The sequence below is a fragment of the Thalassophryne amazonica genome, chromosome 10 (genome assembly GCF_902500255.1).
Source record: "Thalassophryne amazonica chromosome 10, fThaAma1.1, whole genome shotgun sequence".
NCBI lineage: Eukaryota > Metazoa > Chordata > Actinopteri > Batrachoidiformes > Batrachoididae > Thalassophryne > Thalassophryne amazonica.
The window spans coordinates 324,764-349,471 of record NC_047112.1 but is presented as its reverse complement, the minus strand read 5'-3'; the positions used below and the strand labels follow the sequence as shown (position 1 = coordinate 349,471).

The following is a 24,708-nucleotide window of genomic DNA, read 5'->3' as shown; positions in this document are numbered from 1 at the left end:
CGAGATATCGTACTTCTTTGAGAGGTAACTTTCTCTGCCTGCGTACTATATTGATTGATTCTAAGAGCTATTGTGTTGCAGCTGTCTACCCAGAGGACCGGCGTGGGTCGCGACTGTTTCGTCCTTCTTCCCTCCAGATAAGTGGTACTCAGACGCTGCACGAGTGTGTAGAGGTGGAGGTGGAATTCCCACCGTTATTGTTACGGGGTGTATACACACCCACACTTGACTGTCTTTGTTCTCCGCCAGCAGTACCAGATCCGACACGCTGAGACGGTGGCCACCTGGGGACTTTGGGACTTGGCGGCTCCAGTATCCTTCGGGTTCGGTGGCGGTGGAAATCGTGTGGTTCCGGTTCATCTCCAGACGGACGTCTCCTATCGTCGAGCCTGCCCACACGACACCTTCATTCATTGACTTGTATTTATTCTATAATCAGCTGTGTGTGGTTGTGACATTCACAACAGTAAAGTGTTCACATTTAACTTCCTCTATTGTCCGTTCATTTGCGCCCCCTGTTGTGGGTCCGTGTCACTACACTTTTCCCAACATCCACATCAGGGATGTTACTAGGACTGCTTTTTTCCATCTGCGAAATATAGCGAGGATCTGCCCCATCCTGTCTATGGCTGATGCTGAGACCCTGATTCATGCTCTTGTTTCTTCTAGACTAGATTATTGTAATGTTCTATTTTCAGAGTTACCACAGTCCAGCATTAGGGGTCTTCAGCTGGTTCAGAACACTGCAGCCGGATTTCTGACACATAGCAGAAGGTCTGAACATATCACACCCATTTCGGCATCTTTGCACTGGCTCCCTGTTTCTGTGAGAGCAGATTTTAAGGTTTTGTTATTGACTTATAAGGTTGTTCATGGACTGGTGCCATCTTATCTGGCTGATCTGGTGGAACTCTACGTGCCGGCCCGGGCTTTGCGGTCGCAGGATGCGGGACTTCTCTGTGTTCCCAGGGTGAAGAAGAAGTCAGCAGGTCAAAGAGCCTTTTCGTATCGTGCACCCACCCTGTGGAACAGTCTTCCTGCGACCGTGAGGCCGTCTGAGTCCGTGGACATTTTTAAGTCAAGACTCAAAACCTATTTTTATTCTCTTTCTTATGGATAGTTTTTATTTTTATTTGTTTTATTCTTTTACTTCTGTTTTATTTATGTATTTGAATTTTTTTGTATTCATTTTTAATTATTCATTCAATTTTATGTTGACTTTTTTTATGTAAGGCGCCTTGAGACGGCTTTTGCTGTGATTTGGCGCATTATAAGATAATTAAATTAAATTAATTAAATAAAAAGACATGACGCAGACGCTCAGAACTCTGAAAAAGGTCCAGAATGAATGAATGAATCAATGAATGATTTATTCAGCACGCACGAACAAAATCTCTCATTTACAAAACAAGTCAAGAGAAAACAAATTAAAACATATAGAACAAAACTTAAACAATTTACCAATTTAGTGCGGCTGAAAGGGTGTGGACAGAAGCAGAAGCTTCTAAACGCCCACCACGTCCATCAGTTTGTGTGTACAAACACAAAAAAACAATTACCAGTCAGTAATACAGTGAAACAAAGTAATACAACAGACAGACAAACAAAAAATAGCCACACAGGCAATTTACTTAATTACTCAAACTATAACAAGTTAATATATTCTTTTTATACAGTCTGTTAAAATAAGCCAATGTACTAGATACTTTAACACAATCTAAACAGTCATTCCACACTCTTAACACCCTTTACCCAAACACAATGACTTTTAGCAGTAGTTCGAATCTTTCTTCTATCAAATGCAAAGTTCCATGCAAACTATAACTGGACTCTCTCATTTTAAACAGCTCCTGGACATGTTGAGGCAAGAGACCATTTTTAACTTTATACATTATCTGTATTGTAAAATAATCAACCAAGTCATAAAATTTCAAAAACTGAACATGAACAAACAGTGAATTTGTTGGTTCACGATATGTTTTTTTTTACTTATTCAATCAATTCAATCAATTTTTTTATATAGCGCCAAATCACAACAAACAGTTGCCCCAAGGCGCTTTATATTGTAAGGCAAGGCCATACAATAATTATGTAAAACCCCAACGGTCAAAACGACCCCCTGTGAGCAAGCACTTGGCTACAGTGGGAAGGAAAAACTCCCTTTTAACAGGAAGAAACCTCCAGCAGAACCAGGCTCAGGGAGGGGCAGTCTTCTGCTGGGACTGGTTGGGGCTGAGGGAGAGAACCAGGAAAAAGACATGCTGTGGAGGGGAGCAGAGATCGATCACTAATGATTAAATGCAGAGTGGTGCATACAGAGCAAAAAGAGAAAGAAACAGTGCATCATGGGAACCCCCCAGCAGTCTACGTCTATAGCAGCATAACTAAGGGATGGTTCAGGGTCACCTGATCCAGCCCTAACTATAAGCTTTAGCAAAAAGGAAAGTTTTAAGCCTAATCTTAAAAGTAGAGAGGGTGTCTGTCTCCCTGATCTGAATTGGGAGCTGGTTCCACAGGAGAGAAACCTGAAAGCTGAAGGCTCTGCCTCCCATTCTACTCTTACAAACCCTAGGAACTACAAGTAAGCCTGCAGTCTGAGAGCGAAGCGCTCTATTGGGGTGATATGGTACTACGAGGTCCCTAAGATAAGATGGGACCTGATTATTCAAAACCTTATAAGTAAGAAGAAGAATTTTAAATTCTATTCTAGAATTAACAGGAAGCCAATGAAGAGAGGCCAATATGGGTGAGATATGCTCTCTCCTTCTAGTCCCCGTCAGTACTCTAGCTGCAGCATTTTGAATTAACTGAAGGCTTTTTAGGGAACTTTTAGGACAACCTGATAATAATGAATTACAATAGTCCAGCCTAGAGGAAATAAATGCATGAATTAGTTTTTCAGCATCACTCTGAGACAAGACCTTTCTGATTTTAGAGATATTGCGTAAATGCAAAAAGGCAGTCCTACATATTTGTTTAATATGCGCTTTGAATGACATATCCTGATCACAAATGACTCCAAGATTTCTCACAGTATCACTAGAGGTCAGGGAAATGCCATCCAGAGTAACGATCTGGTTAGACACCATGCTTCTAAGATTTGTGGGGCCAAGTACAATAACTTCAGTTTTATCTGAGTTTAAAAGCAGGAAATTAGAGGTCATCTATGTCTTTATGTCTGTAAGACAATCCTGCAGTTTAGCTAATTGGTGTGTGTCCTCTGGCTTCATGGATAGATAAAGCTGGGTATCATCTGCGTAACAATGAAAATTTAAGCAATACCGTCTAATAATACTGCCTAAGGGAAGCATGTATAAAGTGAATAAAATTGGTCCTAGCACAGAACCTTGTGGAACTCCATAATTAACTTTAGTCTGTGAAGAAGATTCCCCATTTACATGAACAAACTGTAATCTATTAGACAAATATGATTCAAACCACCGCAGCGCAGTGCCTTTAATACCTATGACATGCTCTAATCTCTGTAATAAAATTTTATGGTCAACAGTATCAAAAGCAGCACTGAGGTCCAACAGAACAAGCACAGAGATAAGTCCACTGTCCGAAGCCATAAGAAGATCATTTGTAACCTTCACTAATGCTGTTTCTGTACTATGATGAATTCTAAAACCTGACTGAAACTCTTCAAATAGACCATTCCTCTGCAGGTGATCAGTTAGCTGTTTTACAACTACCCTCTCAAGAATCTTTGAGAGAAAACTAACAAAGATAGATTGATCATATTTAAGATTGAAGCATTAAATAATGGTAGGACTTCCTTGAGCAGCCTGGCAGGAATGGGGTCTAATAAACATGTTGATGGTTTGGATGAAGTAACTAATGAAAATAACTCAGACAGAACAATCGGAGAGAAAGAGTCTAACCAAATACCGGCATCACTGAAAGCAGCCAAAGATAACGATACATCTTTGGGATGGTTATGAGTAATTTTTTCTCTAATAGTCAAAATTTTGTTAGCAAAGAAAGTCATGAAGTCATTACTAGTTAAAGTTAATGGAATACTCAGCTCAATAGAGCTCTGACTCTTTGTCAGCCTGGCTACAGTGCTGAAAAGAAACCTGAGGTTATTCTTATTTTCTTCAATTAGTGATGAGTAGAAAGATGTCCTAGCTTTACGGAGGGCTTTTTTATAGAGCAACAAACTCTTTTTCCAGGCTAAGTGAAGATCTTCTAAATTAGTGAGACGCCATTTCCTCTCCAACTTACGGGTTATCTGCTTTAAGCTACGAGTTTGTGAGTTATACCACGGAGTCAGACACTTCTGATTTAAAGCTCTCTTTTTCAGAGGAGCTACAGCATCCAAAGTTGTCTTCAAAGAGGATGTAAAACTATTGACGAGATACTCTAACTCCCTTACAGAGTTTAGGTAGCTACTCTGCTCTGTGTTGGTATATGACATTAGAGAACATAAAGAAGGAATCATATCCTTAAACCTAGTTACAGCACTTTCTGAAAGACTTCTAGTGTAATGAAAATTATTCCCCACTGCTGGGTAGTCCATCAGGGTAAATGTAAATGTTATTAAAAAATGATCAGACAGAAGGGAGTTTTCAGGGAATACTGTTAAGTCTTCTATTTCCATACCATAAGTCAGAACAAGATCTAAGATATGATTAAAGTGGTGGGTGGACTCATTTACTTTTTGAGCAAAGCCGATAGAGTCTAATAATAGATTAAATGCAGTGTTGAGGCTGTCATTCTCAGCATCTGTGTGGATGTTAAAATCGCCCACTATAATTATCTTATCTGAGCTAAGCACTAAGTCAGACAAAAGGTCTGAAAATTCACAGAGAAACTCACAGTAACGACCAGGTGGACGATAGATAATAACAAATAAAACTGGTTTTTGGGACTTCCAATTTGGATGGACAAGACTAAGAGACAAACTTTCAAATGAATTAAAGCTCTGTCTAGGTTTTTGATTAATTAATAAGCTGGAATGGAAGATTGCTGCTAATCCTCCGCCACGGCCCGTGCTACGAGCATTCTGACAGTTAGTGTGACTCGGGGGTGTTGACTCATTTAAACTAACATATTCATCCTGCTGTAACCAGGTTTCTGTAAGGCAGAATAAATCAATACGTTGATCAATTATTATATCATTTACCAACAGGGACTTAGAAGAGAGAGACCTAATGTTTAATAGACCACATTTAACTGTTTTAGTCTGTGGTGCAGTTGAAGGTGCTATATTATTTTTTCTTTTTGAATTTTTATGCTTAAATAGATTTTTGCTGGTTATTGGTGGTCTGGGAGCAGGCACCGTCTCTACGGGGATGGGGTAATGAGGGGATGGCAGGGGGAGAGAAGCTGCAGAGAGGTGTATAAGACCACAGCTCTGCCTCCTGGTCCCAACGCTGGACAGTCACAGTTTGGAGGATCCAAGAAAATTGGCCAGATTTCTAGAAATGAGAGCTGCTCCATCTAAAGTGGGATGGATGCCGTCTCTCCTAACAAGACCAGGTTTTCCCCAGAAGCTTTGCCAATTATCAATGAAGCCCACCTCATTTTTTGGACACCACTCAGACAGCCAGCAATTCAAGGAGAACATGCGGCTAAACATGTCACTCCCAGTCTGATTGGGGAGGTGCCCAGAGAAAACAACAGAGTCCGACATTGTTTTTGCAAAGTTACACACCGATTTAATGTTAATTTTAGTGACCTCCGATTGGCGTAACCGAGTGTCATTACTGCCGACGTGAATTACAATCTTACCAAATTTACGCTTAGCCTTAGCCAGCAATTTCAAATGTCCTTCGATGTCGTCTGCTCTGGCTCCCGGAAGACTATTGACAATGGTTGCTGGTGTCGCTAACTTCACATTTCTCAAAACAGAGTCGCCAATAACCAGAGTTTGATTCTCGGCGAGTGTATCGTCGAGTGGGGAAAAACGGTTAGAGATGTGAACGGGTTGACGGTGTACACGGGGCTTCTGTTTAGGGCTACGCTTCCTCCTCACAGTCACCCAGTCAGCCTGCTTTCCCGACTGCCCGGGATCTGCCAGGGGGGAACTAACGGCGGCTAAGCTACCTTGGTCCGCACCGACTACAGGGGCCTGGCTAGCTGTAGAATTTTCCACGGTGCGGAGCCGAGTCTCCAATTCGCCCAGCCTGGCCTCCAAAGCTACGAATAAGCTGCACTTATTACAAGTACCGTTACTGCTAAAGGAGGCCGAGGAATAACTAAACATTTCACACCCAGAGCAGAAAAGTACGGGAGAGACGGGAGAAGCCGCCATGCTAAATCGGCTAAGAGCTAGTAGCTACGCAACCTAGCGGATTCCTAAAAACACACAAAGTGAATAATGTGTAAATAATTTAGAGGTGATTCAGCAGAAGGAGTGCCCCAATCAAGGCACCAAACAGGCCATGAAGCAGCACAGGCAACGCACGACAACAGCGAACGCACGACAACGGTGCCAAAATAAAACAAAAATCGACTAAACACGCTGTGGAGCAGCACAGACAACGCACGACAACAGTGCTAAAAAATAAAAAAAATAAAAAAAATAAAAACGAAAGCGTTAGCAAGCTAGTTAGCTTGCCAACGCTGATGAAAGTTAGCTGATAAAAGTGCTCCGTTGCGATGTTTCGACCATTAGAGGTCTTCCTTAGGCGTTGGAGCACAGTAAAAAAGTAAAAAAAGGTAAAAGTAAAAAAGTCTTGAAAAAGACTGTTAATGAAAGAATGTGCGGGCAGAGTCTCATGTCGGGCCGGAACCGACTGCGGGGGGTCGCGACAGGAAAAACACCTCCGTTGGAAACCTTAACGGGCAAGTTGGAACATGCCCAGCTGTTAAACAATTTCTCAGTTACTCACTTGTTGAAAGCCATCAAAAGCCGCCTGAATTTTCCAAATGGTTTTCAACACGGAGGTGTTTTTCCTGTCACGGCGCACACAGATTCGTCGAGTCGTCACGGAAACGACTCGGCGAATTTGTGCGCACGTCTTTCATTAAAAAAATGTCCTTAAACAGTGGAATGTCCGCATAAAGTCCTCATGCCGGCCTCTTCTGAATCTTCTCTGTTCTCTCACGATGTCCTGGGTGAATTAAGCCTTAAATTAGGATGTTTTCAGGTCGAAACAGGCTGACGACGGCGCCTGGAAGCGCTGCACGATGTCCCGCTCCGTGGGAAGTCCTTACACCGACAGAAACACCCCATAATCTCTCATCAGCCGTTAAACCTTTCACCGAAAACCAGCTTAATTTCTCGAATAGTGTCCACTCGGATATTCCTCACAGGTCCAGAAAAAAGTTTGATAAAGCAATGCGCGCCGTCTCGAGCAGCGTGTGAAACAAAGGAATTCAGCCGAGAGGGCTGGACCACATCTCACTCAAGGCCTGCCCACAGGGAAATGACGTCACCGACGCGTGAAAAAACTCACGCATGCGCACAAGGGTTCAAGCATGATTGGTGTAATCGCACGTCATTCAAATCCATATAGTTAAAAAAAATAAATAAAAGTGTCGGTTTCTTATCTAATAGACCTTGTATAAGATCCCTGGAAGTAAGTTTAGGTTTGAGACATTCCACGCATTGTAGGTAGCAAACACGAAATATTTGATATTGCTGGAAAAGCCAACGGGCCATCCTCAATTTCAACATCATCCATTGTAGTAATGGGTATTAAGTTTGGAAAGCATATCTATACGGAATCTACACAAAATCTTTGTTGTTTCTGGAACAACCAACCAACTTATGAAACTTTCTCTCATTTCCAGTCCTTCCAATACTGTGAATCCACTTGTTTCTAAGTGTTGCATTCTTAGGAAAAACATACAAGTTCACGTTTATCCCCGAGATGGATACTGAAGTGTCCAGGGACACAACAAGTAATCCTCAGCATTCTGAGCCTTATCAGACTCAGACTCAGTCTTATTGTCACTCGAACCTTACAGGCAGAACAAAATGCAGTTTCTCCAGGTCTTGGTGTAGTTAACTGGGACAATTTTTTAAATTTAACCTAAACTATTGTATAAAATTTTGCACTGTTATGTTTACTTTCTGACCGTGTCTGTGTGTCTGCAGCAGGCACCCATTTCCCACAATCCCCAGCGTAACCAAAATCCAATATGGCGGGTATGAAATCCCCCTATTGACTACCACATGCACAGCGACTCCTGCTGGTCTATGTCAGAGTAGCAGTGGGGGAAAATTATTCTTGAGTTGATCACCAGTGAAAGTACTCATCGCATACTCATCTTCAACCACTTATCCGGTATCGGGTCACTGTGGCAACAGCTCCAGCAGGATGCCCCAGTCTTCCCTTTCCCAGGCCACATTGACTACCACTGACTGGGGGATCCTGAGGCGTTTCCAGGCCAGTGTGGAGATATAATCTCTCCACCTCGTCCTGGGTCTTCCCCAGGGTCTCCTCTCAGCTGGATGTGCCTGGAACACCTCGCTAGGGAGGCACCCAGGAGGCATCCTTATCAGATGCCCGAACCACCTCAGCTGGCTCCTTTCAACATGAAGAAGCAGCAGCTCTACTCGAAGGTCCCCACGGATGAACAAGCTTCTCACCCAATCTCTAAGGGAGATGCTAGCCACCCTCCCAAGGAAGCCCATTTTTGCTGGAGCTGTTGCCCTGCAACCCGATCCTGGATAAACAATTGAAGACGTATGCATGTATGCTTTGCTGCATACATGCATACGTCTTCAGCAAAGCTAGGACAGGGGACACGTGGTCACGCTCATGTTTACCAGTAAGGAGACTAGCAGCTATGTTTTGTACCAGCTGCAGGCAGTGCAGGAGCGACTGGTCCAGGCCAAAACACACTGAGTTACAGTAACCAGTCATGTGTTACATGTGTTAACCAGTCATGGATTACAGCCTCAAGATCTTTCCGTGGCAGGTACCCATTAACTTATAATAAAATTCTCAAGTGAAAAAAAGATGTTTCTCACAACCGAACTAACCTGGCGATCAAATTTCAGCCTATCATCAGATATTTTTCACTGATGACCTTATATAAAAGTTGGTAACTACTCACTCGGACCAAAATGGGTACTTCTGCTCATGTTTATCAACAGACTTGTACATGTCATGATAATTATTAGTCACAACAAACCATAATGTCATGTGATGCCATCATCATGGTGTCACATAAACATTAGGATATGACATTGTTTCTGATTTGTATGTACTCTAGATCATACTTGGAGCTCATCTAGTTTCAGGGTTACTGAGAAAAGTGTTTTTACTATGTATCCCAGTGGTGTCCAAAGTATTCCAGAAAGGACCTAGAAGGTGCAGGTTTTCTTTGCAGCCCCTGACTCCAGCAGGCCATTTCACTGATTAACATCACTTTGAGCAGGTGGGACGAGTTCAGCAGTGAAATCACCTGGTGGAGTCAGGGGCTGCAAAGAAAACCTGCACCCTCTAGGTCCATTCTGGAATACTTTGGACGCCACATGACTGCCAGTATTGACACCATTATGGTGTTGTTTAGGCCCTGTCCACACAGAGACAAGTTCAGGCGTGTCCTCAAAAGTTTTGTTTTATATCTGAAGTTTGTCCACACTGAACCGCCATTTATGTGGCTCAAAAGTGCTGCTTTTTGAAAACTGGTCCCACAGTGGATAAATCTCAAAATGCTGCATTTGTGTTCTCATGAGTGCAACAAATACGGAACTTCTGTGAAATGATGATGCCAAGATGTCACATAACAACAAAAACATGATTTAATGAATTTTCTTAATGAGCGTAAAAACCGTGTCATCTGCTCATAATGGACATAATGTCTGGCAACTTGCTTCCAACGGACTGTGTGCTGTTGTGACGCTGTGACGGTCTTCTAATCTTTACAAGGTTGTATTCATTTATTTTATTTCTGTTTAACACTTCTTTTAGTTTTTAAGTGTATCTATTGTGAATCTTATTTAACTAAATTTCTCCTGTTGTGAATCTTAGAAGTGGTTAGCGTTTCACTAGAAGTTTGCTTGTGTTAGCTAGGTCGGCTTTTTTTTCTTTTTCCTCCTCTCCCCCTGTTTCTTTTATTACTGTTTCTAACAGTCTAATATTTCTATTAGTTTTTCAATGTAACTGCTGTGAATTTTAGCTCATTATTTTACTCCTGTGTGAATCTTAGGAGTGGTTACCATTTTTGTTAGCGATTAGCTCGCGCAAGCTTGGCTATAGGTACGGTCGGACATCCGGGTTCCTGATGCGCGCACATAGCAATGCACATAGCAACCAGCGAGCCGCTGAAAACAAACCGCTGTCATGCTCATTTCCTACTTGACATCCATCACGCTCGCAGCGTTCTGCCGCGGATTTTGTACTTAATATACACCAGTTTCACACAGAATGCCACGATCGTGTGTTGCAGTTGGCTGTACCAACCACGATAAGATCAAAAAGTGTTTTTTTCGAACTCCCAAAATGCCACATTCTACTTCTCTCCTCATTCTGTTCGGCTCACAGGAACGCATTCTGTCTTCAGCTGTGAGTTCTCCGCTTTCAGGCGTTCCAACTCTTCCTTTTACCTGTTCCATGTTAACGTAATCATGTGATGTTGGACAAGACGAGTCCTCGAGGTCACTCAGGACCGCTGGAGGCAGGAACTCTCTGGGTGAGGTTACTACTGTAGCAGGTTCACCAAGAGAGGCAGCTGCAGGTAGTGAGCCGAAAGCTTTGACTTTGCCCTCATTGGCCTGGGGCGTGGCTGGTCGAGACGCTTCACATTTCTGCTTTGGCTGCAGCTGTGGCATTCCACAGCCTTTGAAGCACTATTACTGCAGCACACGATCATGTCATTCTCTGTGAAAACTGGTGTATATTATAAGTAGGAAAAAAATGTGGCAGAATGATGCGGGTGTGATGGACATTAAGTAGGAAATGAGCGCGACAGCGGTTTGTTTTCAGTGGCTCGCTGGTTACTATGCGTGTTGCTATGTGCGCACACATCAGGGACCTGGATGTCCAACCGTACCTACGCCATTTGGCATGACCAAATCGGCAGGCCTTTGCGAATAAACAGCAGTAAAGATGACTATATCAACAATGGTTGTGAGTGCACGACAGTTTGTTTTCAGCGATGACCCAAAATGGCGACCGTAACTATGCGGAAGTGATGTAGGCCCAACCGTACCTATACTCTTGAATTTTCTGGTGCACAAAGTACACTACTTTACACTTTACATAAATCCTGCGTGATGCTGGAAGATAGGGTGGCTCTCTTAGACAGCCATGTCCATAAGCTAGAACAGCTTCTTAGCTCAGTGGAGATAGATGTTACAGGAACTCCAAACGAGGTTAGTGTTGGGCTGGCTGGCATGCACATTAGCATCAGCCTAGAAACGTCAGCTGTGGAGGATGGCTTATGGACTGTGGTTAGGTGAAGGAAGTCACGTAGGGCTTGGTGCCCGGTTACAGTACCCCGATCACACTCGCCACTGCGAATTGTGAACCGGTTTTACTCCCTTGGATATGCCTGTTGTTGGTCCTTTGAGCCCACGGGTGACTTCCACTCCATTCTCCAGGCCAAAACGCTGAGCTTTAGTGATAAGGGATTCTATCATCCACAGAGTCAGGTTACAGACACTGGCTGACATTAAATTATTCCTGGGACCAGAGCTTCCAACATTTCCTATATATGATATATTTCTTAGATGGAAGAACACAGTCCTCATAATGTCTCTAATGTGGAGATCAAAGGACAAACCAGGATCAAAAATTACCCCAAGATTCCTCACTTTGTCATTATGATGTATAACACACAAACCTAGGCTAAGCGCTAGCTGATCAAATTGATGTAGATGTCTTGCTGGACCAAGAACCATCATTTCAGTCTTATCAGAGTTCAAAAGTAGAAAGTTACTAGACATCCAACTTCTCACTAGTGCAAGGCAATCTTCTAAAAACAAGATTACCAGCAGTTATCAGCATGTATAATTGAGTGTCATCAGCATAGCAATGAAAAGCAACCCCAAAATGTTGCAGTATGTTCCCAAGGGGTGCTATCTACAGGGAAAAAAGCAGGAGGCCCAGAATGGATCTCTGCGGAACCCCAAACTTCATGCCCCTAAAATCAGAGGTACTGTCATTGCACAAAACACAGTGGGAACGACCAGAGAGATCAAACGTCAACCACGCAAGGGCCGTTCCAGTAATCCCAAAAGGATTTTCAAACCTATCAAGTAGAATATGATGATCAACTGTGTCAAACGCAGCACTGAGATCGAACAACACCAAGATTGTAGTGGTATCAGAGTCTGTAGCTCACAGAAGATCGTTCACTAATTTAATAAGCGCTGTCTTGCTGAGTGATATTTTCTAAAAGCAGACTGCAGTGACTCAAAAAGATCATTCTCAGTAAGGTGGTCCACGAGTTGTTGTGAAACCACCTTTTCCAGAATTTTAGAGCAGAATGATAGATTTGATAATTTTTCAATCCACCAGGATTGAGATTGGATTTCTTGAGTAGTGGTTTAATCACTGCAGATTTGAAACAATTTGGAACAGATCCAGAATTTAGTGAAAGGTTAACAATTTCCAGCATAGTCAGCCCAAGAGTGGGCCACAGATACGTGAACAATTTGGTTGGTATGGGATCAAATAAAGAAGTTGTGCTTTTACTAGACATCACAATACTATTGTGAAATACTATTAAATTCCGTAAATCTAGGCAACACCTCAATGGTAGCCCCCACCTCAATAGCTGAGTGCAATGACTGGACCAAAGTATACTGAGATATGCTCAACCTAATATCTTCTATTTTCTTCTTGAAACAGTCCAGAAAGTCCTGTGCTGAAAAGGGAGAATGACTAACAGGTGATTGTCCATGAATAAGAAATGCCACCGTATCAAACAAAAACTTTGAGTTATGCTTGTGTTTGTTGATCGATTCAGAGTAATAGGTCCGCTTCATAGCCAATAGAACATGCTTATAATCTAAAATAGCTTCACGCCACAAAGGTGGAACACCTCTAGTTTAGACCTTACTTGTGTGAAGTGCCTTGAGTTTCTGTGTAGGCTCTCAGTTGTCCAGGTGGTTTCCATAGTAGAGAAGCTTGAATCTTCGACTGGACTGGGTTGCTTGACGTGAGGACGTTTCGCTTCAAATCGCAGAAGCTTCCTCAGCTAAAATTCTTGATCTGGTAGTCTGACTTCTGTCTTGACTCTTGTAGAGAAGAATAAACAGAAGCCACAAAAGCTGGTGGGGTTGCAGGTGAACAACGATGTCACATCAAATGACACCATAGTTTCATCTGCCTCCAGCTGCAGGTCCTTGATCTTGTTCACAAAATCTTGTGTGTTCTCCACATGGTGGTCTGAGTTGTCCACTAGAGGCGCCAAAATCCACTTGAGGTGCTTGGCCAAATTGTATGTGATGGAATCTGTGCCATATACAATAGGCCTGAGTGGCACGTCCTGTTTGTGAATTTTGGGCAGTCCATAGAAGCACAGAGTGGCGTCCCCAGGGTATGTCTGCCTGTCGATGAGTCCCTCTTTCTCCAGGTTTTGGAGGTAGCTAATGATTCATCACGTACAATTTGGCCAAGCACCTCAAGTGGATTTTGGCGCCTCTAGTGGGTAACTCAGACCACCATGTGGAGAACACACAAGATTTTGTGAACAAGATCAAGGACCTGCAGCTGGAGGCAGATGAAACTATGGTGTCATTTGATGTGACATCGTTGTTCACCTGCATCCCCACCACTGAGGCTGTCTCAGCTGTGAGGCAGAGACTGCTGGAGGATGTGTCTCTACCTGAAAGGACCAAACTCACACCAGACCACATCTGCCAACTCTTGGAGATCTGTCTTAACACCACGTATTTCCTGTTTAGGGGGAATTACTACAGGCAGATCCATGGTTGTGCGATGGGGTCTCTGGTATCCCCCGTTGTGGCCAATCTGTACATGGAGCGAGTGGAGAAGACAGCCTTGACGTCTTTCATGGGCATCCCTCCCAGTCACTGGTTCAGATATGTCGATGAGACATGGGTTAAAATCAAGCAACAGGAGGTTGAGGACTTTACAGAACACATCAACTCGGTGGACTCCAATATCAAGTTCACACGTGAGGATGCCAGAAACAACCATTTAGCCTTCTTGGACTGTGATGTTACGATTGGAGAGAACAGGCAGCTCCAGACAGGGGTTTACAGAAAACCCAATCACACTGACCAATATCTGCTCTTTGGCTCAAACCACCCCCTTGAACACAAGCTCGGGGTGATCAGGACTCTTCAACACAGAGCCCTACAGGTGACCACAACTGCAGAGAGAAGGGCTAAAGAACAACAACTTGTCTGGAAAGCCCTCACAGTATGTGGATACCCACGATGCACCCTGGACAAAGTGCAGAAGTCCCAGAGAACAAAGAGACCAGATAGACAGGAGACGGAGACACGAAGAAGAGGAGTGACTCTCCCTTATTTAGCAGGAGTAGGGGAAAAACTACAGAGGATCTTCAGACAGCACAAAATCCCAGTTTACTTTAAACGGTTAACACCTTGAGACAGAAATTAGTTCACCCTAAGGACAGGATCCCTAGTTACAAACAGAGCAATGTAGTGTATTCTATCAGATGTCAGAAAAACTGTGAGACTAAGCAACCTTTACACAAAAGACTATACCAGCACCGCAGAGAGGGCGCCAGTGGACCTCAGTCTGCAGTTCATTTCCACCTTAAAGACACTAACCACACGTTTGAGGACAAGGAAGTTAAAATCTTAGCCAGAGAGAATAAATGGTTTGAGAGAGGGGTCAAGGAGGCATTCTATGTGAAACAGTTGAAACCCAGCCTTAACCGGGGAGGGGGTCTGAGACACGCTTTGTCCCCTGTTTACAATGGGGTACTCAGGTCAAAGCAGTTTCAGTCTTTTGTTCATGGTAATGAGTCATTCACGTCATCAGGAGAGGCGTCCATCCCATCATTAAGAGGGACAGCTGCCCTGTCATTAGGAGGGTGCTAACCAGAGCACAATAGGTGCTAATTAGAGCTATTGTTTGGTTACTAGCCTATAGCTGTCTGCCTCTCAGTAGGAGGGATCTGGTTAGGTTTAAAACTCCAGCTTTTTTGGCTTCTGTTTATTCTTCTTTACAAGAGTCAAGACAGAAGTCAGACTACCAGAGCAAGAATTTTAGCTGAGGAAGCTTCTGCAATTTGAAGCGAAACGTCTTCACGTCAAGCAACCCAGTCCAGTCGAAGATTCAAGCTTCTCTACTAAAGTGCCTTGAGGCAACTCTGTTGTGATTTGGCGCTATACAAATGAAATAAAACTGAATTGAAATTGAAAAACTACGCCATTTCCGTTCCAAACCTCTAGCCTTCTGCTTAAGGTCCCGCAAGTAACCATTGAACTAAGGCATCTGTGCCTTGGGAAGGCTTGGTCTTAGTAGAGGAAGTGCAGTCTTATCAAGTGTGGTTTTTAGCACTAAATTCAGACTATCCGCAAGACTGTCCAGCAACTGAAAATTCATCGAACTTGAAGTTAAAATTTCCAGCAGTGTAGCTTCAAGTTCAAAGTTGAAGGTTTAATATGTTGATGCAATAATGGGCAAGGCTGTTGCTCCACTAAACGCGGCAGTGTAATTGTAAACCTAATAACCGAGTGGTGAGAGACCACTGATGCAAGAGGCAGGATGTCGATATTCATGCCAGCAAGGGCATGTGCGAGAACTAAATCCAGAGTATTACCACTAATATGTGTCGAATCATGAATAAACTGCTGGAATCCCAATGCATCCAGGATTTCCATGAATGATTTACCAAGGGGATCAGAGGGCGTATTTATATGAATGTTAAAATCACCAATAATCAAGATGGTGTCTGCACAAGTTCGCAGACTAGAGATGACAGGCCTGGGTTCTCAGGGTGCAGGACTACTTTGTGTCCCTAGGGTGAATAAGAAGTCTGCGGGTCACAGAGCTTTCTCTTATTGTGCCCCTGTTCTGTGGAATGATCTCCCTCTGTCATTACAACAGTCAGATTCTGTGGAGACTTTCAAGTCCAGACTTAAGATGCACTTATTTTCCCTTTCGTTTGGTTAGCATACTGGCATAGTTCTACACTTGTTACTCTTTTAATTCATTTTATTAGTAAACGGAGCATGCCATAGTCTCAACTTTACCTAAAATCTAGGTCTTTTAGTGAAGCTTAGGGCTAGTGGCCAGCGATCACCTTAGTATTTCTTCTATTTTTCTTGTTGATTAATGCTGACAAATTATACTGTATTTCTTGTCTTTCTGATGTCTGATTCTGTTTTTTTCTCTCTGTTTAAGGTGCAGCTCCATCCAGAGATGGGTGTGGTGTCTGTTTCTGAAACCCTCCCGTCCTGTGCACCAGTAAAATTTCCTGTATATTCATTTCGTAATTTGTGCCTGTATCATGGCCCAAGCAGAGGGTCACCCCTTTGAGTCTGGTCTGCTTGAGGTTTCTTCCTCAGACAGTGTTTTCTCTTGAAAATAAATTGAAATTGAATGTCTGCACTGAACATTCGTGTGAATAAAGGGATAAAATTATTAAAATTGTTTTTTTTCTTCTTATTGGTAGGGGGACAAGCGATGTGTCCTCCACCTTGGGCCCCTCTGTTAAGCTCCAGTTGTCTCGTGGCGGTAGAGACATGCCCAGCTCATCCGCAAGCCTGAATGGCAAAATCAAGAGGAAAAACAAACAGAGGAATTTCTTTAAAAATACTTCCACCCTGCATTGATTCACAAGCAACTCCCACGATAAGGAACTGACACATTTCCAGACATGGTCTTCTAAAGGCCACCTTATGTGGACACGTTTTTGGCTGTTATGATGGATCCACCTGGAAGGATGCAACAGATCAGAATAAAATACTTCATACGAGGGCTGTCAATAAAGTAACGGTCCTTTTTATTTTTTTCAAAAACTATATGGATTTCATTCATATGTTTTTACGTCAGACATGCTTGAACCCTCGTGCGCATGCGTGAGTTTTTCCATGCCTGTCGGTGACGTCATTCGCCTGTGAGCACTCCTTGTGGGAGGAGTCGTCCAGCCCCTCGTCGGAATTCCTTTGTCTGAGAAGTTGCTGAGAGACTGGCGCTTTGTTTGATCAAAATTTTTTCTAAACCTGTGAGACACATCGAAGTGGACACGGTTCGAAAAATTAAGCTGGTTTTCAGTGAAAATTTTAACAGCTGATGAGAGATTTTGAGGTGATTCTGTCGCTTTAAGGACTTCCCACGGTGCGAGACGTCGCTCAGCGCTCTCAGCCGCCGTCATCAGCCTGTTCAAGCTAAAAACCTCCACATTTCAGGCTCTATTGATCCAGGACGTCGTGAGAGAACAGAGAAGTTTCAGAAGAAGTCGGTTTCAGCATTTTATCCGGATATTCCACTGTTAAAGGAGATTTTTTTAATGAAAGACGTGCGGACGGGTCCGCGCGTCGGGACGCAGCCGACGCGGTGCGGCGGCACAGGAAAAACACCTCCGTGTTGATAACCATTTGTAAAATCCAGGCGGCTTTTGATGGCTTTCAGTGGCGTGAGTATATGAGAAATTGTTTAACAGGCAGGACATGTTCCAACTTGTCCTTAAGGCTTTCAACAGAGGTGTTTTTCCTGTGGCGGAGCGTCGCGGCGGCTGCGTCCCGACGCGCGGACCCGTCCGCACGTCTTTCATTAAAAAAATCTCCTTTAACAGTGGAATATCCGGATAAAATGCTGAAACCGACTTCTTCTGAAACTTCTCTGTTCTCTCACGACGTCCTGGATCAATAGAGCCTGAAATGTGGAGGTTTTCAGCTTGAACAGGCTGATGACGCCGCCTGAGAGCGCTGAGCGACGTCTCACACCGTGAAAAGTCCTTAAAGCGACAGAATCACCTCAAAATCTCTCATCAGCCGTTAAAATTTTCACTGAAAACCAGCTTAATTTTTCGAACCGTGTCCACTTCGATGTGTCTCACAGGTTTAGAAAAAATTTTGATCAAACAAAGCGCCAGTCTCTCAGCAACTTCTCAGACAAAGGAATTCCGACGAGGGGCTGGACGACTCCTCCCACAAGGAGTGCTCACAGGCGAATGACGTCACCGACAGGCGTGGAAAAACTCACACATGCGCACGAGGGTTCAAGCATGTCTGACGTAAAAACATATGAATGAAATCCATATAGTTTTTGAAAAAAATAAAAAGGACCGTAACTTTATTGACAGCCCTCGTATTTACTCAGTGTTTATATTTACTTATTTACTTTCACCAGTTATTGCATGCTCCACTTCTTTGTCTCCATTTTTTGTGGGAGCATTACAGCGACATATACAGGCCTGGCATATATCCTACACTCTTTTCAGTCATTTCCTCTGAATGTAGACACTGTATTTCTTGAAACAGTGTAAGATCATGTCTGTTTCTGTGTGGACAAGACCTTAGAAATCAGCATAATGTGGTTCGCCCGTTTGCTTATTCATATGCACTTTACATCATTCCACCAGCTCTACAAGTTTCAAGGTTATTGCAAAAAATGTGACTGAAAGACGTGTCGGTGACCTTGATTGACTGTGACTTTAATACTAATATGAAGGAAATTAGCCAAGTATACACACACACACACACACACACACACACACACACACACACACACACACACACACACACACACACACACACACACACTAAAACAGTTAAATGTGGTCTATTAAACATTAGGTCTCTCTCTTCTAAGTCCCTGTTAGTAAATGATATAATAAAGGCACTGCGCTGCGGTGGTTTGAATCATATTTGTCTAATAGATTACAATTTGTTCTAGAATAGAATTTAAAATTCTTCTTCTTACTTATAAGGTTTTGAATAATCAGGTCCCATCTTATCTTAGGGACCTCATAGTACCATATCACCCCAATAGAGAGCTTCGCTCTCAGACTGCAGGCTTACTTGTAGTTCCTAGGGTTTGTAAGAGTAGAATGGGAGGCAGAGCCTTCAGCTTTCAGGCTCCTCTCCTGTGGAACCAGCTCCCAATTCAGATCAGGGAGACAGACACCCTCTCTACTTTTAAGATTAGGCTTAAAACTTTCCTTTTTGCTAAAGCTTATAGTTGCACCACTCTGCATTTAATCATTAGTGATTGATCTCTGCTCCCCTCCACAGCATGTCTTTTTCCTGGTTCTCTCCCTCAGCCCCAACCAGTCCCAGCAGAAGACTGCCCCTCCCTGAGCCTGGTTCTGCTGGAGGTTTCTTCCTGTTAAAAGGGAGTTTTTCCTTCCCACTGTAGCCAAGTGCTTGCTCACAGGGGGTTGTTTTGACGGTTGGGGTTTTACATAATTATTGTATGGCCTTGCCTTACAATATAAAGCACCTTGGGGCAACTGTTTGTTGTGATTTGGCGCTATATAAAAAAAATTGATTGATTGATTGAATAATTGATCAACATATTGATTTATTCTGCCTTACAGAAACCTGGTTACAGCAGGATGAATATGTTAGTTTAAATGAGTCAACACCCTCGAGTCACACTAACTGCCAGAATGCTCATAGCACGGGCCGAGGGGGAGGAGTAGCAGCAATCTTCCACTCCAGCTTATTAATTAATCAAAAACCCAGACAGAGCTTTAATTCATTTGAAAGCTTGGCTCATAGTCTTGTCCATCCAAATTGGAAGTCCCAAAAACCAGTTTTATTTGTTGTTATCTATCGTCCTCCTGGTCGTTACTGTGAGTTTCTCTGTGAATTTTCAGACCTTTTGTCTGACTTAGTGCTTAGCTCAGATAAGATAATTATAGTGGGCGATTTTAACATCCACACAGATGCTGAGAATGACAGCCTCAACACTGCATTTAATCTATTATTAGACTCAATTGGCTTTGCTCAAAATGTAAATGAGTCCACCCACCACTTTAATCATATCTTAGATCTTGTTCTGACTTATGGTATGGAAATTGAAGACTTAACAGTATTCCCTGAAAACTCCCTTCTGTCTGATGATTTCTTAATAACATTTATATTTACTCTGATGGACTACCCAGCAGTGGGGAATAAGTTTCATTACACTAGAAGTCTTTCAGAAAGCGCTGTAACTAGGTTTAAGGATATGATTCCTTCTTTATGTTCTCTAATGCCATATACCAACACAGTGCAGAGTAGCTACCTAAACTCTGTAAGTGAGATAGAGTATCTTGTCAATAGTTTTACATCCTCATTGAAGACAACTTTGGATGCTGTAGCTCCTCTGAAAAAGAGAGCTTTAAATCAGAAGTGCCTGACTCCGTGGTATAACTCACAAACTCGCAGCTTAAAGCAGATAACCCGTACGTTGGAGAGGAAATGGCGTCTCACTAATTTAGAAGATCTTCACTTAGCCTGGAAAAAGAGTCTGTTGCTCTATAAAAAAGCCCTCTGTAAAGCTAGGACATCTTTCTACTCATCACTAATTGAAGAAAATAAGAACAACCCCAGGTTTCTTTTCAGCACTGTAGCCAGGCTGACAAAGAGTCAGAGCTCTATTGAGCCGAGTATTCCTTTACGTTTAACTAGTAATGACTTCATGACTTTCTTTGCTAATAAAATTTTAACTATTAGAGAAAAAATTACTCATAACCATCCCAAAGATGTATCGTTATCTTTGGCTGCTTTCAGTGATGCCGGTATTTGGTTAGACTCTTTCTCTCAGATTGTTCTGTCTGAGTTATTTTCATTAGTTACTTCATCCAAACCATCAACATGTCTATTAGACCCCATTCCTACCAGACTGCTCAAGGAAGCCCTACCATTATTTAATGCTTCGATCTTAAATATGATCAATCTATCTTTATTAGTTGGCTATGTACCACAGGCTTTTAAGGTGGCAGTAATTAAACCATTACTTAAAAAGCCATCACTTGACCCAGCTATCTTAGCTAATTATAGGCCAATGTCCAACCTTCCTTTTCTCTCAAAAATTCTTGAAAGGGTAGTTGTAAAACAGCTAACTGATCATCTGCAGAGGAATGGTCTATTTGAAGAGTTTCAGTCAGTTTTTAGAATTCATCATAGTACAGAAACAGCATTAGTGAAGGTTACAAATGATCTTCTTATGGCCTCAGACAGTGGACTCATCTCTGTGCTTGTTCTGTTAGACCTCAGTGCTGCTTTTGATACTGTTGACCATAAAATTTTATTACAGAGATTAGAGCATGCCATAGGTATTAAAGGCACTGCGCTGCGGTGGTTTGAATCATATTTATCTAATAGATTACAATTTGTTCATGTAAATGGGGAATCTTTTTCACAGACTAAGGTTAATTATGGAGTTCCACAAGGTTCTGTGCTAGGACCAATTTTATACACTTTATACATGCTTCCCTTAGGCAGTATTATTAGACGGTATTGCTTAAATTTTCATTGTTACGCAGGTGATACCCAGCTTTATCTATCCATGAAGCCAAAGGACACACACCAATTAGCTAAACTGCAGGATTGTCTTACAGACATAAAGACATGGATGACCTCTAATTTCCTGCTTTTAAACTCAGATAAAACTGAAGTTATTGTACTTGGCCCCACAAATCTTAGAAACATGGTGTCTAACCAGATCCTTACTCCGGATGGCATTACCCTGACCTCTAGTAATACTGTGAGAAATCTTGGAGTCATTTTTGATCAGGATATGTCATTCAAAGCGCATATTAAACAAATATGTAGGACTGCTTTTTTGCATTTATGCAATATCTCTAAAATTAGAAAGGTCTTGTCTCAGAGTGATGCTGACAAACTAATTCATGCATTTATTTCCTCTAGGCTGGACTATTGTAATTCATTATTATCAGGTTGTCCTAAAAGTTCCCTGAAAAGCCTTCAGTTAATTCAAAATGCTGCAGCTAGAGTACTAACGGGGACTAGAAGGAGAGAGCATATCTCATCCATACTGGCCTCTCTTCATTGGCTTCCTGTTAATTCTAGAACAGAATTTAAAATTCTTCTTCTTACTTATAAGGTTTTGAATAATCAGGTCCCATCTTATCTTAGGGACCTCATAGTACCATATCACCCCAATAGAGCGCTTCGCTCTCAGACTGCAGGCTTACTTGTAGTTCCTAGGGTTTGTAAGAGTAGAATGGGAGGCAGAGCCTTCAGCTTTCAGGCTCCTCTCCTGTGGAACCAGCTCCCAATTCAGATCAGGGAGACAGACACCCTCTTTACTTTTAAGATTAAGCTTAAAACTTTCCTTTTTGCTAAAGCTTATAGTTTGGGCTGGATCAGGTGACCCTGAACCATCCCTTAGTTATGCTGCTATAGACTTAGACTGCTGGGGGGTTCCCATGATGCACTGTTTCTTTCTCTTTTTGCTCTGTATGCACCACTCTGCATTTAATCATTAGTGATTGATCTCTGCTCCCCTCCACAGCATGTCTTTTTCCTGGTTCTCTCCCTCAGCCCCAACCAGTCCCAGCAGAAGACTGCCCCTCCCTGGGCCTGGTTCTGCTGGAGGTTTCTTCCTGTTAAAAGGGAGTTTTTCCTTCCCACTGTCACCAAGTGCTTGCTCACAGGGGGTCGTTTTGACCGTTGGGGTTTTTACATAATTATTGTATGGCCTTACAATATAAAGCGCCTTGGGGCAACTGTTTGTTGTGATTTGGCGCTAATTTTATTACAGAGATTAGAGCATGTCATAGGTATTAAAGGCACTGCGCTGCGGTGGTTTGAATCATATTTGTCTAATAGATTACAGTTTGTTCATGTAAATGGGGAATCTTCTTCACAGACTAAAGTTAATTATGGAGTTCCACAAGGTTCTGCCTTTTTGCATTTACGCAATATCTCTAAAATCAGAATTCATTATTATCAGGTTGTCCTAAAAGTTCCCTAAAAAGCCTTCAGTTGGTTCAGAATGCTGCAGCTAGAGTACTGACGGGGACTAGCAGGAGAGAGCATATCTCACCCGTGTTGGCCTCTCTTCATTGGCTTCCTGTTAATTCTAGAATAGAATTTAAAATTCTTCTTCTTACTTATAAGGTTTTGAATAATCAGGTCCCATCCTATCTTAGGGACCTCGTAGTACCATATTACCCCATTAGAGCGCTTCGCTCTCAGACTGCGGGCTTACTTGTAGTTCCTAGGGTTTGTAAGAGTAGAATGGGAGGCAGAGCCTTCAGCTTTCAGGCTCCTCTCCTGTGGAACCAGCTCCCAATTCAGATCAGGGAGACAGATACCCTCTCTACTTTTAAGATTAGGCTTAAAACTTTCCTTTTCGCTAAGGCTTATAGTTAGGGCTGGATCGGGTGACCCTGGACCATCCCTTGGTTATGTTGCTTTAGACGTAGACTGTGGGGGGGTTCCCATGATGCACTGTTTCTTTCTTTTTTTGCTCCGTATGCATCACTCTGCATTTAATCATTAGTGATCGATCTCTGCCCCCCTTCTCAGCATGTCTTTTTCCTGGTTCTTTCCCTCAGCCCCAATCAGTCTCAGCAGAAGACTGCCCCTCCCTGAGCCTGGTTCTGCTGGAGGTTTCTTCCTGTTAAAAGGGAGTTTTTCCTTCCCACTGTGGCCAAGTGCTTGCTCATAGGGGGTCGTTTTGACCGTTGGGGTTTTTCATGGTTTTTGTATGGCCTTGCCTTGCAATATGGAGCGCCTTGGGGCAACTGTTTGTTGTGATTTGGCGCTATATAAGAAAAAAGTTGATTGATTGGTTGATTGATATAAATAAAATTGATGATGATGACACACACACACAATACCATGGTCTCGTAACCAGTTGCGTATGTGCTGCCCCACAGGCCACTCTGTGCTCAAGGAAGAGCTGCCTGCATGCGCTGGTGGCACAGCTGGCATCAGACAGCGAAGACCTGCACCAGGTCGTCTCCAGCATCGTCAGAAACCTGTCCTGGAGAGCAGACATCAGCAGCAAGAGAGTCCTCAGAGACATCGGCTGTGTGTCTGCGCTCATGACCTGTGCGCTACAGGCGACAAAGGTAACAATAAACCACCAAAACAGACACGACGACCACACACACACACACACACATGTACAGGCTCATAAAGACATCCACGCAAAGACACAAACGCACACTCATAAAGACAACTAGACCCAGAGACAAAGGCACACGTACAGGCTCATAAAGACGGCCACACGCAGACACAAACACACATATTGTGGCTCATAAAGACAAGCAGACCCAGACACAATCGCACACGTACAGGATCATAAAGACGACCAGACCCAGACACAAACTCACACGTACAGGCTCAAAAAGACGACCAGACACAATTGCACACGTACAGGCTCATAAAGATGACCAGACCCAGAGACAAAGGCACACGTACAGGCTCAAAAAGACGACCAGACCCAGACACAATCGCACACGTACAGGCTCATAAAGACGACCAGACCCAGACACAAACACACACGTACAGGCTCATAAAGACAACCAGACACAAAGCACACATACAGGCTCATAAAGACGTCCACGCACAAACACAAACGCCCACGTATAGGCTCATAAAGACGACCACGCACAGACACGAACGCACGCGTACCGGCTCATAAAGATGACCAGACACAAACGCACACATACAGACTCATAAAGACGTCCACGCACAGACACAAACGTACATGTACCGGCTCATAAAGATGACCAGACCCAGAGACAAAGATACACGTACAGGCTCATAAAGACGACCAGACCCAGACCCAGACACAAACACGTACAGGCTCATAAAGTTGACAAGACATAAACAAACACATACAGGCTCATAAAGTTGACCAGACACAAACGCACACGTACAGGCTC

General features: G+C 43.0%; 1 protein-coding gene across 1 annotated transcript in view; it reads left to right on the top strand.

Annotated features, from left to right (window-relative positions):
• Positions 1 to 24,708, top strand: part of apc2 (APC regulator of WNT signaling pathway 2) — a 234,378-nt gene that overhangs the window by 176,479 nt on the left and 33,191 nt on the right. Inside the window, 1 exon segment of the mRNA XM_034179257.1 lies at positions 23,695 to 23,889. Coding sequence (XP_034035148.1) covers positions 23,695 to 23,889 — 195 coding nt within the window.